A 16,162-nucleotide genomic window follows, 5' to 3' on the forward strand; every position below is an offset into this window, starting at 1 on the left:
AAACCAAACCTATAAAATACATAACGCAATTAAACACTAAACAGTGGCATACCTCATATTATATTATGATAGGACTAGAATTACAACAAGCTCTACCACTTTAGTGCATTTTCTCATCATCTTCGAACCAGTAAGCCGACGACGTTTTCGAAACCGAGGCTAAAAGGGAGTTGGACTCCAAACCAACTTTGTAATACTGGGTGGAGAGTGAAGAAGTGATCTCAATTACAATTTCACAAAAGAAAGTGTACATAATTGCTACGCCAATCCCAGAACCAAAACATCATACATAACATTTTACAACAAGCTCAAAAAAGAAAAGGGGGCGCCTATCCCCCCATCTCAACATATCACTCTCTCTCTCCAGATCTCTTTCTTTTAGGAACACTATTATATCTTATTTTTTTTTTATTGTCTCCTCCTCCTCTAGCCACCATGGAGCCTACACCCACACCATCTGCACCTGGCCCATCCATGGACGCTCTACGTAATGAAAATGTTCGATTATCAACTTTTACTGACTGGTCGGTATCTTTTATTTCGCCCGCTTCGTTAGCACGCGCTGGATTCTATTTCCTCTGCAAACCAGATAAAGTAGCTTGTATATTTTGTAATTTGCAGATTGGTCTTTTTGAACCAGGGGATGATCCGACTGAATTGCATCGTCAGTGTTCACCTTCTTGCCCGCTTTTACAAAATTTTCCTACAGGTAGAGACGAATGTGGCCCCTATCATTGGACGTATATGCCCAATTCCCGCCCAGAGCGTCTCTCATCCTCACAGGGGCAATCCCCTGCCATCGCAGGCACTTCGGAAATCACAATAACTGGACCCAAATATCCACACTACACTCTCGAAGAAAAACGATTGGAGTCCTTTTCATTGTGGCCCCCGGCTCTAGCTCAAACTCCACAGGCATTAAGCCGAGCCGGTTTCTTTTATGCGAAAAAGGGAGACCAAACTATCTGCTTTTTCTGTGGTCAGGGCCTTCATCGGTGGGAACCCACCGATGACCCCTGGGTGGAACACGCGCGTTATGCGCCCCGCTGCGCTTTTCTCTTACTTCATAAGGGCCAAGATTTCGTCACTCGTGTGTTACAGCCGGCATCCCAAGATCAATCCCAACCTACCCCACAACCAGTAGTATTACCAGATACTGAGATCCCGGTCGCCGCTAATGAGGTTGTTGAAAATTCCGACCACCCCACAGACAATCACACCCCCTCCCCTCAAAATTCCCTGTGTAAAATTTGTCCACTTAAAGAAGTACAACTGGTATTCCGACCATGCAATCATGCCGCCACCTGTGTTGCTTGTGGACTGGCGGTTACACAATGCATTGCCTGTCGGGCACCAATTACATCAGTGATTCGTATTTACATCCCCTAACGGGTAGTTGACCCGCTTGTGATTGCTTTGTGCTTCATTGCTACATATTATTTTTCCTCAAATTTCTTTTGTATATACTCTTCCCAGCCATTAAGTGCTGTCAATATATTTGCTACCTGAATTTGCTTCCTTTTTATTACCTTATATATGTTGCCTGACATTTGTTCACCTCACCTACCAGGCTCCTCATATATATTGTGTAGTCTTAGTTTTATTATTCAGTATTGTTTCTTTTTATTCATTACACTTTTCAGCCTTTAAGGTTTATTGCACTGAAGTTCTAGGTTTATTTTATTTTATTTTTTTTTTCTGAGGAGTCTGGGCGGGAAGGATTATATACATATAGATATGCATAACTAAAATATAAAAAAAAAATAATAAAAAATAAAATAAAATAAAATAAAAGAAAATAAAATAAAACAAATATTGTACAATGATATCAGATATAATCCAGTAGTAACCAATTAAGTGGTACAATTAAGTGGTACAATAACTTTTAGATATTACTTTAGTTACTCTTTTATTTTTTTATTCACATCGTAAGTTAGTTGGGTTTCTGCTTACTGAGGATTTTAACTTTGGATTTATTTTTTTTATTATAGTTAATTGTTCTTAGTGAATTCAGTTGTGTTATATAGATATAGTTCATTTATGTGTTAATATAAACTAAGAATTTTCGAATTTTCGTATAACATAACGAAACTCTACTCAGAATAAACACCTAGACTTTCAAAATTGGTGGCCCCCTCCATAAGCGGCCCTGTTTGATCAATGGAAAACACCACAGTTGACACATGTTAAATCCAAGTCAAACATTCCATGAGAGTAATACACAAACTTTAGGACATAAATATACAAACGGGACAGTAATTATCCTTGTAAGGGAAATAACATGTCCAAATAAACAAACGAACGTGTACTCTCTGAAACTTAAAAGTTAATCAAATATCATTGTGCTTTACAAATTGTTTGAAAAAACTACAAAGGAAATCAACTCTTATCAGGTAACGGAAGTGCATCCGACTCAGGATGATGGTTGCGCGAAAAGTCAACAGCAAAGAATACACCAGCATTTATAACAAGCAAATAAATAAATAACGAATAAAATAAGAAAATGACGTCACGACGAAATGAATAACAATAATAAGGTTGCCTCATAAATCATCACGATTGGGATAAGCCATAGTCTCAGATAAACAATTGACTCTTAGCGATTCCTGGTTTGAGCCCCTAAGGGATCCCTTCTTTTGTCCTATATCTAAATTATCGCTCCTCACGAGCGCAAGTTTGTACTTGAATTGGTTATGTAAAAGTAGGCTAGAATCAAATACTTTCAATAGACATTTAGTGAATCACATATCCTCACTACCTCCACTAGAGGTCCTGAGTTCAAGCCCCGACATATTCCAGTCAACATTAATATCGTTGTAAAAATGGTCTCAATTACCGGAGGTGATTGGCAGTTACGAAATTGTAGATCACGTTGAAAGGAAACAGATAAGTCGGAGATCGAGTCCCGACTCAAGCACTTTTTGCATGAGTGACAATCACGTAACCACGTTTGTTCTGCCTTAGGGATCCACTTACTAAAATCACAGATTATGCAAATCGCATTTTGTATAATCACTGTTACATTGTAACTTAGGTCACTCTCTTTCATTGTAGTTTTTCACTTAATTCAGTAATAATAACAATCAGTATGGGATACACCCAGGATATGAACCGAGATTTCATTAACGTGAAGAACTTGAAATGCATGTTTCAAAAATAACACATTAACAAGTCAAGGAGTTAGTACTTACCCTGTAACAAGAAAACCTCCCCTTAGTGTCTTTGGAGACGTACGTCTTCTCTTCTCCTTCCTTTGTGTTTTCCGAGCAATAGCTGGTATGTATACTCCAACAAGCTGAAAAATATGAACCACAAAGTTAAGATCTTATTTAAACTCGTTGATTATCATACTCAATAAAAACAATAATTAGCCTCATACTTAATATTTCAAAATTAAATAAGATAGCTCTCCTTCAAAACCCAGTCACGCCTTAACTACCAAGTTCGTCAAATTCGACTAATAAGTAGCTGGGACACTACACTCAACTTCAGGTTTCCACGTCCAGCCTATAATGCTATGTGTATGTGGGAGAATTTTTTTTTCGTTTCAGGTTTTTCCTTACAGAAGCCGAAGTAGCAGAACCGGCCCAGGTAAAAAGCAGTGGAAGGACCTACACCTTGGAAATAACTGAGTATTCGTTTTCATTTTCTACTTCTGATTAAAGTCTTTAATCACTTGAATATCAATTTATTTAAAAAAAAAAAAAAAGGAATTTGACATTTTCCTTTATTATTCTTCCTAAGTTACTTAAAAAAAAAAAAAAAGGATGCAATATAATGGATACATCACCATGTGCCCAAGATAAGACGGCCTCCTCTGAGGGACTCATTTATCTTAATTAACCTTATAGAATTAAAAACCCTACAGTATTATTTTAAGAAACCTATAACAATTAAAACAACAAATTATTAGAAACTTAGCGAGACACTACAATTATAAAAAAATAATATGCACGTTAACTGAGCATTTCTCAAGTGCTGGATTGCCCCATTGTGAAATACGTCTTGTCTTAAACACTATAAGTACTTAAGGTGTAATAAAGTGTAAAGCTAGAAATGCAGTTCCATTATGAAATTTTGCATGTTTAAAGTTATATCAGTTCTCCTTGATTGTGTTTTAGTTCAATTAGTTGCCAGAACCTTTTATTAGTCTGCTTTAAATAAGTTACAAGTATTGTTTTTAGTTAAATTCATTAACAAAATTTTAATGATACTCTGGAACTAATTTTCTTAACTAGCATATTTGCAATGGTATAATTAGATTTATTTAAATCTTGTTGAATCTAAACTCTGAACATTAGTTCTGTGGGTTACGCAGTAACCTAGAATAAAATCTCACCATAAAGAAAAGGTAGATAATATTAACATTCCAAGGTATAAAAGATTGTATACAATAGACTTCTTGTACTCATGCATGAAAATCTGAACGACTAACCACTTCTTGTCTTCTAAATCAAAAAAACAATGCAAATATACTTATCTGACAATGCTGAGATGTCACTGGTCTGAAGCTGGCTTCTGTAACAGTATACTAGATAAATTCTCTCAGTTGCGATGCAAAACCCCCTTTTTCCCCTCTCTCCCTCCAAACATTCGCTGAGCTGATAATTTACCAAGCCACTTGTCAGTATACCAAGATGTATAATTAGTTCACTTCCGCCACGCTGGCTAAATTCCAACTTCCTTTTAATACTCTAGTTCTCAACCTAACTACAGCTGAAACAAAAGATACGGCAAATGTATGTCAATATGGCCATTACGTCCTGACGTGTCATAACACACTAGGTATTGACCCATCTTGTAAAGTACCTTGGATTTACTCACCATATGATTCATCACCCAGTAATCATAACAGTAAGTGGAAAGAATATTTAACAATGCAGTTTCCTCCATCATTATCATTCCACTCACAACGAAACAAGCCGAGTTAGGTACATCAATCTATTTAAGAAGAACTTGTCTTACCGTGACATTGTTCGATCTTCATCCACAGTCACAGCTTGAACACAAGAGGCATCCTAACAATAATGTGTGGTCAGCGCACATACAATCAATTCTAGGCTTCTGGTTTATTTGTTCAATGATACAAAATTAATTCTTGTAATATTACTACAATCACATACAATATTTAAACAGGTGTCTATACCTAGATGCTGACGATGTGTGGTCAGCACATTCAGGACATCTGGAGGAAAAACATTCTGTATTCGAATCTCATCTTCGAATAGCCTCATTTTTGGGTAACCCCTGCAGGTTCCATTGATTACTATATCTTTCTTAGATTTGATGTGTGGTCAGCCCCGTTGAATAAATATATATAATAAACAATTAAAAAAAGGAATTCGGTGGACTTCCTATGTAAACAAGTACTTCGCATAAGACAAGGATATTATGTAACGCATTAATGATTATGTAGTCTAATAGTCTCTCTGATTGCAGAGCCATATCCATTGCCTACCCAGTGTAATGTCTAGAGTAAGGCCCCCCCCCTGGTATCTGGAGGTACCCAAGGATCCAGATTGCAACCTGTCAGCCCCCTCCAGGGCTGATCCAGAGGGATGATATGGTAATCAATTACTGTTATTGATCGATCCATCACTGTTTAGTAATGGGCAACAGTGATCTAAAATCTGAATTTCCATCCGGATCCAGAACTTTCTTTGTGCTACAAACTTTTATAAAATCCTGCAGTGACAAGGAAATCTCGTTTCTCTATGGACAAACTTCCATTGACTTACCTCAGTTCATTGCTTACAGGTAAAAAACTCTTCTCGTATCAGTACAAACACAAAATTTGGACAAGTGATAAAACTCAAAACTAAAAGGAATATAAACTCCTTTCAAATCAGCGTTGTGAAAAATCATAAAAAGATTGTAACAAATATCAAGAGACTTTACATATTTCTCCATATATGAAACAACTCAATTTCATTGTAATATCCACGATCTAACGGACCAAAAACAAGAAAAAAAACCATGGAAAGTTATTGTTTAAATTTAAAATTAAAGTTCTATTGTTGGTCATGTACCAGCACAGGTTTGTTTTTAGACATTTAAAGAAGCCTATATGTGAGTATAGTAATCGAGTTTACACATTTTCATTCCACCATGTTAAAAACCGTAAGTTTTGAAACCCTCTGTATAGCTACCTTTTGGCAAACACCGAAGCGAAAAAGACAAGGAAATAATTTATTAAATTCTCCATTGCACATTGTATTTAACTGTGCTCAACAACAGTTCACCGTGACGTCATCATATAGAATTATTCTCCGCATAACTAACTCCCTTACACTAGGCATTTAAGATTTAAAAACAGAAAAGTTCGCCACAACGGAAACCGAGGCCTGTTATCAGTCAAGGCTAGTAGAATTAAAAGAAAGAACGGAACATACTTCCGGTGTGTTTTAAAAACATATCAAATATAGCTTATGTTGTGGTTAACTTTTGCGTTTAAAATCTATCCTATAAATCAACAAAATCCACTAACACGATGAAACATGATGTAACTTGACTTGATTTATTTTTTTTTTTTTTTTTTTTTTTTTTACCGAGGTCGGCGGATAACTGTTACACAGTTGTGCCTCGTAGTCCTAAGCCGGACTTCAAATTATAGGGCGAGACGCCCGCGCTTTTCAAATTGTGTGTGCAGTAAAAAAAAAAGAGAGATAGGGAGAACGGAGTCAGGTGAGGTCCACATTGAATTATCAACCTGATGCCTCATTAACACCAAACCACACGCATGTAATAGTGGTATGACCCTGGCTTTAATTTTACTCAGGTCACAGAGCCGGGTCCTAGATGTAATATTTAGGGAATACCACGCAAGTGATAAATACATGCAATCTATTGTGTAGTTAGAGTTAGGTATAAAATAAAACTATAAAAATAAATGTAAAATAGGAATTTCAATCCCGGCGTGATAGAGAAAAATCATAGAAAAACCTAGAAGTCTTAACCACTATTGAGCATGCGCGTGAAGAAGTCTCTCCCATGCTCGATGAGGCTCGTGACGTTGCCTTCGAGCTACGTCAGAAAAGGCAGAAATGCGTGGGACGAAGCGCCTATATAAACAAGGCTTGTCTGCCGCACCGGTTGATTCGACGGACGGACGGCTAACAGTGAACTTCGCTCTGGTTAGGGACGCTCTTCATAAAAATCAGGTATGTGCTAATTTTTTCTAAGTTCCCCCTCCACACGGGAAGAGCACTTTGAGATTGTTTAGTGATCAATATGAGTTTTATTTTCAAGTTCCATCAATCTGAGACCACATTCCCTCTTCGAGACTTAACATTTCTTCCTTTCGGGCCAATGCAAGTTGCGAGGTACAAAGTTCACACTTTACTATTTTCAATAACTCGCGGTTTAGCATAAAAACCTTCTAGCACCCTTTGAGTATTATGGGGTTGTGCTCCCACTTGAATAATGTAGAAAAACTTCCAAGTTGTAACTCCAAGTAACCGAGTTTGTTAAATTAATCTGTATTCTTATTTTATTTTTTTTTTTAAATAAAAAGTAAAGTGAAATGGTCTCTTTAATTCAGTCAAGCTATCCCACCTAATTAGATTCAACTCACAGTCTTCAAGTGTTACCTGGGTTTCGATTCCTAGTACCAAGCTCTACCACTGATAGTGCACTTTCTCATCATCTTCGAACCAGTAAGCCGAAAACGTTTTTCGAGACCGAGGCTAAAAGGGAGTTGGACTCCGAACCAACTTTGTAATACTGGGTGGAGAGTAAAGAAGTGATCTCAATTACGATTTCACAAAAGAAAGTGTACATAATTGCTACGCCAATCTCAGAACAAAAACAGAACAACAAAAACATCATCATAACAATATATATATATATATATATATATATATATATATATATATATGTATATATTGAAGATGGCCCCTCAAAATCCTCTTGGACCCTTCATTGGCCACTCCTGAAAAAAACTATAGCTACGCTATTGGTCTATATATTCTTATCTTACACTTTCGTGGACCTCTAGTAAAGCGAAAGGATACTGATAACTTCTAGATGAAGTTAGGGGCATACGGTGTGTACATTAATTTCCAAAACGAGACGAGGCGACAAAAGTTTTGATAATGGAGACGAGACAGAATACTTCGAGAAGCAAGACCAGACGAGACTACCACAAAAATTTATGAGGAGGTCCAATGTCGAACTGAGCTCCATGGTAGGAGTCATAGAAAGGGCCTCCATTCTGTTTGCACTGTTTTTAATTAAGGCGATAATAATTCCGAAATTCGGATGGTGCCCGCTAAATCATGTAATATGGTATCCCTACTTGAAAGCGCAAGATATTACATACAATTTTGACTTCCATTCTACATTTCTATAGTTGTCTCCGTATGGCTGTATATACTTTCTAGATAATAAAACATGAAGTCCGTAGTCTTGATGCATCGTTACTTCATCAACTATGATATTATTACGAGCCATCGTATAGGGCAACCTTTAATCTGGTTTTTCTCAATAATTACTTATCACACTACCTCGGAAATCGATCCCAGTATCAAGAAAGTGGGACGTTTCTTAACTAATTTTTATTTGTGATTTGGAGATCGATACTCTACGGAATACTCAAGATCTTGAGGGTTCTCTCGTTTCGTGCGCATTTATTATCATCGTAATATCTTTTAACCTATTATGCATAATTGTTCGATAGAGGGTCCAAACCGGAAATCGATCTTGGGACCAAGGTTTTGAACAAATAGAATGAAAGAATGAAGGATGATAAAGGAAACGAAATATTATAAAATGAAAGATAATTAACTTTGAGTTAGTTTTGTACGTGTACACGGTACATTAGTTCATTAGTATAGCGTTTACCTTTGCTATTAGGGATGTTTGTTTTCGTCTCTCTTTAAGTCAATAAAAAGCAAACTGTCTTCCTTCCTTTGATTTCATAAAGTATGTATGAAAATGAATTTGAAGATTTCAGAAACATGCTAGGTCAGTGCTAGAATCCTCGCCTATGCTACTAGAGGTCTGTAAATGCATTTTCTTCTTATTTTATTCGAGGGTTCGTAATCAAGAGAAAAAAGTTTTTCGTTTGATTTGAATTGTGGAAAGCGTTTTAGCTAGGTTAGAGTATATTGTAAAGATAGATGGTTCTTCCTTTTCTTATTAAGCTTATAAAGTCATACTTTCGTCTTTAGTTTGAATTGACAAAGCATGTATGTGTAAGGAACACATTAGATCATCGGTACGGTGTTCAGATTTGCTCATTCTCTCTTTAAGTTCATACATACAAACTGTCTTCCTTATTCCCAGATATGTACGGGGCACGTTAGATCATTGGTAGAACGTTTACATTAGTTCCTTTTCTCTTTAAGTTCATAAAAACAGTCTTCCTTATTTCCAGTTCAATATGTATATATGAATATGAATTTGGTTTGGGTACAAAACCTCGCGGCGACAACCTCGCGGACCCAAACCTCGCCTGGCCAAAACCTCGCCTCCCAAAACCTCGCGGCCCAAAACCTCGCGGCCCAAAATCTCGCCGGGCCAAAACCTCGCCGCCCAAAACCTCGCGGGACTAAATCTCGCCTGGCCAAAAGCCCGCATGGCCAAATCCTCGCCGCACAAAACGTCGCGGACCAAAATCTCGCCTGGCCAAAACCTCGCCACCCAAAACCTCACGGGCCAAAATCTCGCCTTGCAAAACCTCGTCTTCCAAAACCTCGCGCACCAAAATATTGCCATACCCAAATTTTCGCCTGACCAAAACCTCGTTGTAATTATCTCGCGACACAATCTTGCCTGGTCTAAATTAAGCGAGACGTAATGTCACCTGGGAAGAAATGTCATCAGGATAAAACCACTTCACGACGATTTCTTCAATGTAGAACGTTCTGTATATTACTATATGTATATATTTAGTAATAACACATAATTACATTAAAATAATGACAAAAAAATTTTTAATGCATGCTTTGGAAAATTCTATATATATAAAAAATAAATGACTATGATTGTTACATTATACCTCTTGAGCCATCCTATCGATCTCAATCAAATTTTCAACATAGATGAAGTTTGAGCCTAGGATGTCTTTTATAATTTCACTTTGTCGGCACAACAAAAGGGAGGGGGAGTGGGATATATATATATATATATATATATATATATATATATATATATATATATATATATATACAGAGCCGTAGCTAGAGATTTCGGCGCCCGGGACGAAGTAGAATTCGACGCCTCTCACCACACCAAGCTTTCCTTCCTTTTTTTACTTATAAAAAAAGCAGCAGATATTGTTATAATACACTGAATTTTTATTAAGCTGCAGGCGAGATTTTGGCCCACGAGGTTTTGGCGGCCAGGTTTTGGCCTCGAGATGTTTTTGATGGCGAGGTTTTGGCCCGGCGAGGTTTTAGCCCGGCGAGAATTTGGGCGGCGAGGTTTTGGCAACGCGAGGTTTTGGCCCGGCAAGAGTTTGTCCCGCGAGGTTTTGGGCGGCGAGGTTTTGGCCCGGCGAGATTTTCTCTCGCGAGGTTTTGGGCGGCGAGGTTTTGGCCACGCGAGGTTTTGGGCGGCGAGGTTTGGGCCACGCGAGGTTTTGGCCGGGGTTGTTTCGGCCGCTAGATTTTGTCCGTATCCCTATGAATTTAAAGATTTGAAGGCATCTAAGTCCAGTGATAGAGTGATCAACTTTTCCAGTATAAAACTGCAATTCTCTTCTCTTCTCTTTCTATTCGTGTTTTCCAAATCACAAAAAGTACTTCACATCTTTTATAAGAATCTTTCGAGTTTTAAAACTAAAATTAGCAAACTAATACTTGAAAAGAAGTGGTAATGCAACATACGGACGCATTAATTATTTATTGACTTGAGAAAGGTCTACGAATCAGAAACAGAGAAAACTAAATACATAGAAATTAGGCGGGATTATAGTAGTAGTGTATTTTATGGATGCATTAAAATACCAAATAATATTTCCCACTAAACGGTTACTTTCAAATGTCTAGGATTACGTGGAAATTTGTATCAACTGTAAACAGGGATTTCCTGTTATTAATCAGTTCAAAATCTTTTGTCGCCGCGATTTCTGCTAAGGAATTACAAGCTTAAAATATATACAAAACGATACTATTGTGCTGTATGTTTGATCACTAACTGAGGGAAAAACACAGATTGAATGTATGTGTAAACAAGATTCTGAGACGAATAGTCGGACTGCAAGTGAGAAGGAATCGGTAACGGTAGAAATTTTCTAACGGGGAAGTGCATAAATTATACCATTTGTCAAATATTGATAGCGGTATCAAGTATATGATTTTTCATTTTACGTACATTCATGTGTAATTTTATTTTTTATATGATCTTGAACACAGTTTATGTATGTAGGTAAGGACAGTATTTCTTCAAATGTATGTTACATTATCTTTGTTAGTTAGCATTATGTCTTACTACGAGAACGACACGTTAGCTCTTGTCTTTCATTGTCTGTCTTTTTTATTATTGCTCTTATGATGACAAACTACTGAAAGTTATTTTGTTGAAGTGTATAATTATTTACACCTAATACGTAAACATATATTAGCGATATATAGAGCTACAAGATTCTTCTTTGTTCACGATGAGATGATGCAATAAGCTGTAGGTTCAACCTTGGGGATTAAATTCCTTTGCGAAGAAGGGAAAACTTGAACTCATCTTTCACGAAATATTGTTCCTACATTCGGTTATTTCAAACGGAGTCCAGTTTTATAGAAAACTCGTTCATCCCACCGTTAATGGAGAATGTAATATGAAAGTGAAGTAGGGCTGCAACCAAGGACAAATTTGTGATAACGTACCTAAATTAAACAAAATTTACAGAAACGTCGGAAAGTCTAGAGTTGGGGTTCAAACCTCCACAAGAACCACCTTATTTTAACAGCAATTGTAGAATAGGGTTTCGGCATAAGTCGGGCTAAAACTCGGTTCGACTTGAGTCAAAGGTTATTTTCTCGAGTCGAGTTCCAGCGAAGTAACGGTTTGAGGACGAATTTTAATTGTGCGATGATAAACTACGAACTAAAGACCTCCGCAATAGAAGTAAACGCACATCATGTCTATCGTCATTATATCACACATCAGCTTTTATAATAATAATAATAAGTGAGAGGAAACAAAAGGACTCGAGAACGAGAGGAAACACAATTCGGTTCACCGTAAACGTACGTCGCACTGTGATCGAACTAAAGACCTCCACAGTAGAGATAAGCGTCTCCTTAGTGAAAAAAGACCTCAGTATGATTTCTTTTCAGATCAATCATTCTAAATGAATTGTATTTACTCCTACAACACAAATATCGGAATAATTCCATCATTAGTACATTAATTTAAAGAAATCCGAAGCGACTAAACGATCACAAAATATATATTTATGTGTAAATAAAAGATTTCAATGTCATTATAATAATAATAGTATTATTATTATTATTATTATTATTATTATTATTATTATTATTATTATTATTAAATGCCCGAAATTTAGCGCTACACTGTTCAGTATAATTGAAAGACCATTATTTTCTTCTTCTTCCTTTTCTTCTTCTTCTTCTTTATGAACGGAAGTCCACTTCATCAGTGAGTATCGAAAGCAAGCCCTGTGCATGAGAGTTGAACGTTTTACCAGTGAGCCACCACGGAAGTAATTGCACATTCGAATAGAGTTGTCTTTAAGCACTTATTAAGTTCATATAATACGCATTGAATACGAGTTTTGTGTTGATGAAATCAAGCATGGTTTAAAGAACACCACAGGTGCGTTTTGGAACCGAATTGTAAATTTCGTGGAGGTGAAGGAGAAAAGTGACATTTTAAAGTCAAATTTCAAAGAATAATTCCGCCCTTTGCTTCCAAGATGTGAAATGGGAATTTTACATTCGGATTGTGTATATTACTTCATATTGTTCAGGAAATTTTCGTATTTCTACGGACACCCAGACTTAGCGAAAGGGGAGCAAATATTTTTAACATTTAAAAAACACACTCCAGGCTTTTCCGAATACGGACAAGCGACTGGTACGGTTGGAAAGGAAATAAAAGGGGCATGAGCCATTATCCTACAATAAATAGTAAGGAAGCAGTAGCTGTTTGAGTGAAAGACTAATATTAACCTAAAAAGTGAAGGTCCTAAATGACTTAACAAAGTTATTTGCGAGAATGTTTGCTTGTTTCGCAGTGTTAAACTTTGGACATTATACGCGTTCTGTTGTAAATATAACAGCTTTTCTTTTCTTGTCTCATTTCAGCTAAATTTGTATTGAACTTATGAATAAAATACATATTTTGCACAAATAATTGATACCAACTTAACGAAATTATCATAACCTACTTTGTTAAGTACAATTCTCTTTGGCTAAATTGTTAGAAGACTCATTTTCACCACGTTATAGGCGGTTTCAATTCATGGTAAGAGCATATACCTACTATAATATTTAAGAAATTAGATGTAAACCTTCGTGATTTTGATGCCATATCAATGAAATTATTGTGCTCTCTCGTGACCAAATTCAGTTTCCAAAAAGTTTCGTATAGTAGGTAATGCTATATGATGACTGATTGTCTGTAGTTATACGTCCTTTGTCAGCACTGAAACTATGTAAGGCTGTACCTACAATTTCACATACGATCAAATGCACATTCACTCCCACTGCTAATCGAAGCCGACTATCCCATGACGAAAGCGAGTAAGCTAACCAATTAACTCACGAGCAGGCATTCTTCCAGAAAAAGTAAGACACATGAGATTTTTCAAAACATGCAGCTGTTTTTTCCAGTTTAGGTGAAACATGAATTGTTTGTGTTTCTCACAGAAGTCTTTGGTTGCTCATTCTAGTAGTCATTGTTGTCGTCCGAAGCTTCATTTTATATTTTAGCACGTGTTACTGGAGAGAAGTGAATTCAATCGCACAAAATGCTTAGCGCACCCGCTCTGTTTTTCGTATTAGGAAAATACGTCTTTACGATGGCGGAAAAGAATTTACAGTCAAATTATATCCCACGAATACTTGAGGAACAATCGGATGATGACGTAGAACATAAACTTGATAGTGATAGTTACCTAAGTGATAAGAACATAGAAACGAACGAATGTAACCGTAATTCTGAACAAGATGTCTGATACTGAATATGAGAATTTACCGTCAATTGATAGTTGTTTTTTTTTTCAGTATTAAGGACATGTGTACAAAATGACGAAAAAATTACATATGGTAAACGTTCAAACACTGAAGCCATAGAAATAGTGATGGTTCTTCCTAGCTTGAACTATGATTTCGCAGAAATACGGACACTCAAGAGAACATGAGTCGCGTCATATTTAATGAGGTGTGTGGAATTGGTTATAACGTTTTCAAGTAAAGGTCAGAAGTGTTGTATATTGAGCCAAGTTTGATTATATTAGGGATGGAAAATTCCGAAATGTTAACTTTCCGAAATCCGGAAAGTAAAATCAGAAAATTGTTTAATGTGGAAAAATTCCAATATCGGAAGAAATCTGGGAATTCGAAAAAATCCGGAATTTAAAATATTTCAATGTCGGAAATATTCTGGATTATTACCGAATTCCGGAATATTTATGAACTCCGGAATATTGCCGAATTTCGGAATATTTCAGAAATCCTGAAAGTGAAATTTCCTGAATCCTGATTCCGAAAAAATTGGCCATTCGTGGACTCTATCATATTATAATTTATTCTAAGCAGAATATACAGTGAAAATATAATTCTGTGTTCTACGTCATAGCTCCATTCAAGAAATAATATCCTTTCAAGTACTTAGTATATGTATATAAGTATACCAGGTATGAATATGCTCATATCAAGAACTTACGATAAAAAAAGAGCCAAAGCAGTTTCGTTACCAGAGACTACTCGTATTGGCTGAAGAATAAAACATGGCAGACGAAGAATTCTATTATGGGAAACATGAACGCCATACCTGATGTACATGGAGTGAAGTACAAAGCGACCAAGATATAAAATATCGAATCTAAAGAACAGGGAAAGTTAATTCCAAAAGATTATGATTATTATTATTATTATTATTATTATTATTATTATTATTATTAGTAGTAGTAGTAGTAGTAGTAGTAGTAGTAGTAGTAGTAGTAGTAGTAGTAGTACCAGCAGCAGCAGTAGTAGTAGTAGTAGTAGTAGTAGTAGTAGTAGTAGTAACAACAGAGTCGTAGCTTAAATAAGTATAATAATATCACAAGGAATGGTAAACAAACCGAAAACAGAGATAATGAAAAATGAATGAAGTTCAACAATGGGAGTTAAAACTTAAGAAAGCAGGTATTAAAAGTTATGGTCGGAAGCAACACAATATTACCACATAAAAGAAGTCAGATAGCACATCGATTTGGGAAAGGCAAGATCTCAACATAAACAGGCCGAGACCAATCATTGGAAGGTACTTAATACGGGTTTGGAATGGCGAGAGTAGCCACAAAGAAATAACTTAACATTGTTCCTGTATTCTCAGTTGGTAAATATAAAGTAGAGAGCAAGCAAAATAAAAGTAAATAATACTTGACTCATGTTAAAAAGCATACTTTATTGATATTAAAAAGATAAGAAACAAATAGTTCCGCGTTCAATGATAATATTAATGTACAATGTCAAAAACAATAAAGCACTATAATCAAAACAGAAAAACAAAGACAAGAAATAATGGACCAACCAACTTTGCCGACGCAATTATACCTTGTTGAAAGGTGAAAGAATGCTTCGTTTTGTCCCCAGACCTGAGGAAAACATACACATCTTTAAGTTCACAATCAGCGAATGTTCTTCCAGTGTACATTTCGTAAGTGAATCTGATCTTTCGACATTCAATACTTGATCGCGTGTATACTTTTTTATGTTCCAAGTGATGTTACGAATAAATGAAGCAGGCTGTACTGATCACTCGACCTCGCTTTCCCTTCCAACTATCGTGAGAAATTTCGTGATTTTTCGCGAGTCAACGTTCTTTAACTTCTTGATCTTGGCCCTGAGTGGGCTGCATAACATTCAACGAAAATTTCGGTAGCGGATTTTTCCATCACATGACAAATACTTCCTGAACATGCATAGGTTGATCCCAGATTCCGTGTTCAGAACCGTGTACGATCATTATGTAAAATAACAAAGAAGGAAATATC

At 36.3% G+C, this 16,162-nt stretch overlaps 1 protein-coding gene and 1 long non-coding RNA gene across 2 annotated transcripts in view; both read left to right on the forward strand.

Moving 5' to 3' along the window:
• LOC145676623 (uncharacterized) overlaps positions 1-16,162 on the forward strand; it is a 273,732-nt gene that overhangs the window by 50,274 nt on the left and 207,296 nt on the right. The gene's annotated exons all lie outside the window — the stretch shown is intronic.
• Positions 436-1,389, forward strand: LOC145676622 (baculoviral IAP repeat-containing protein 7-B-like). Its single transcript, XM_081747456.1, has one exon. The coding sequence runs from the start codon at positions 436-438 to the stop codon at positions 1,387-1,389; it is 954 nt and encodes a 317-aa protein (XP_081603582.1).

This window comes from Thermobia domestica, unplaced genomic scaffold, assembly GCF_964235325.1.
Source record: "Thermobia domestica unplaced genomic scaffold, izTheDome1.hap1.1 HAP1_SCAFFOLD_247, whole genome shotgun sequence".
NCBI lineage: Eukaryota > Metazoa > Arthropoda > Insecta > Zygentoma > Lepismatidae > Thermobia > Thermobia domestica.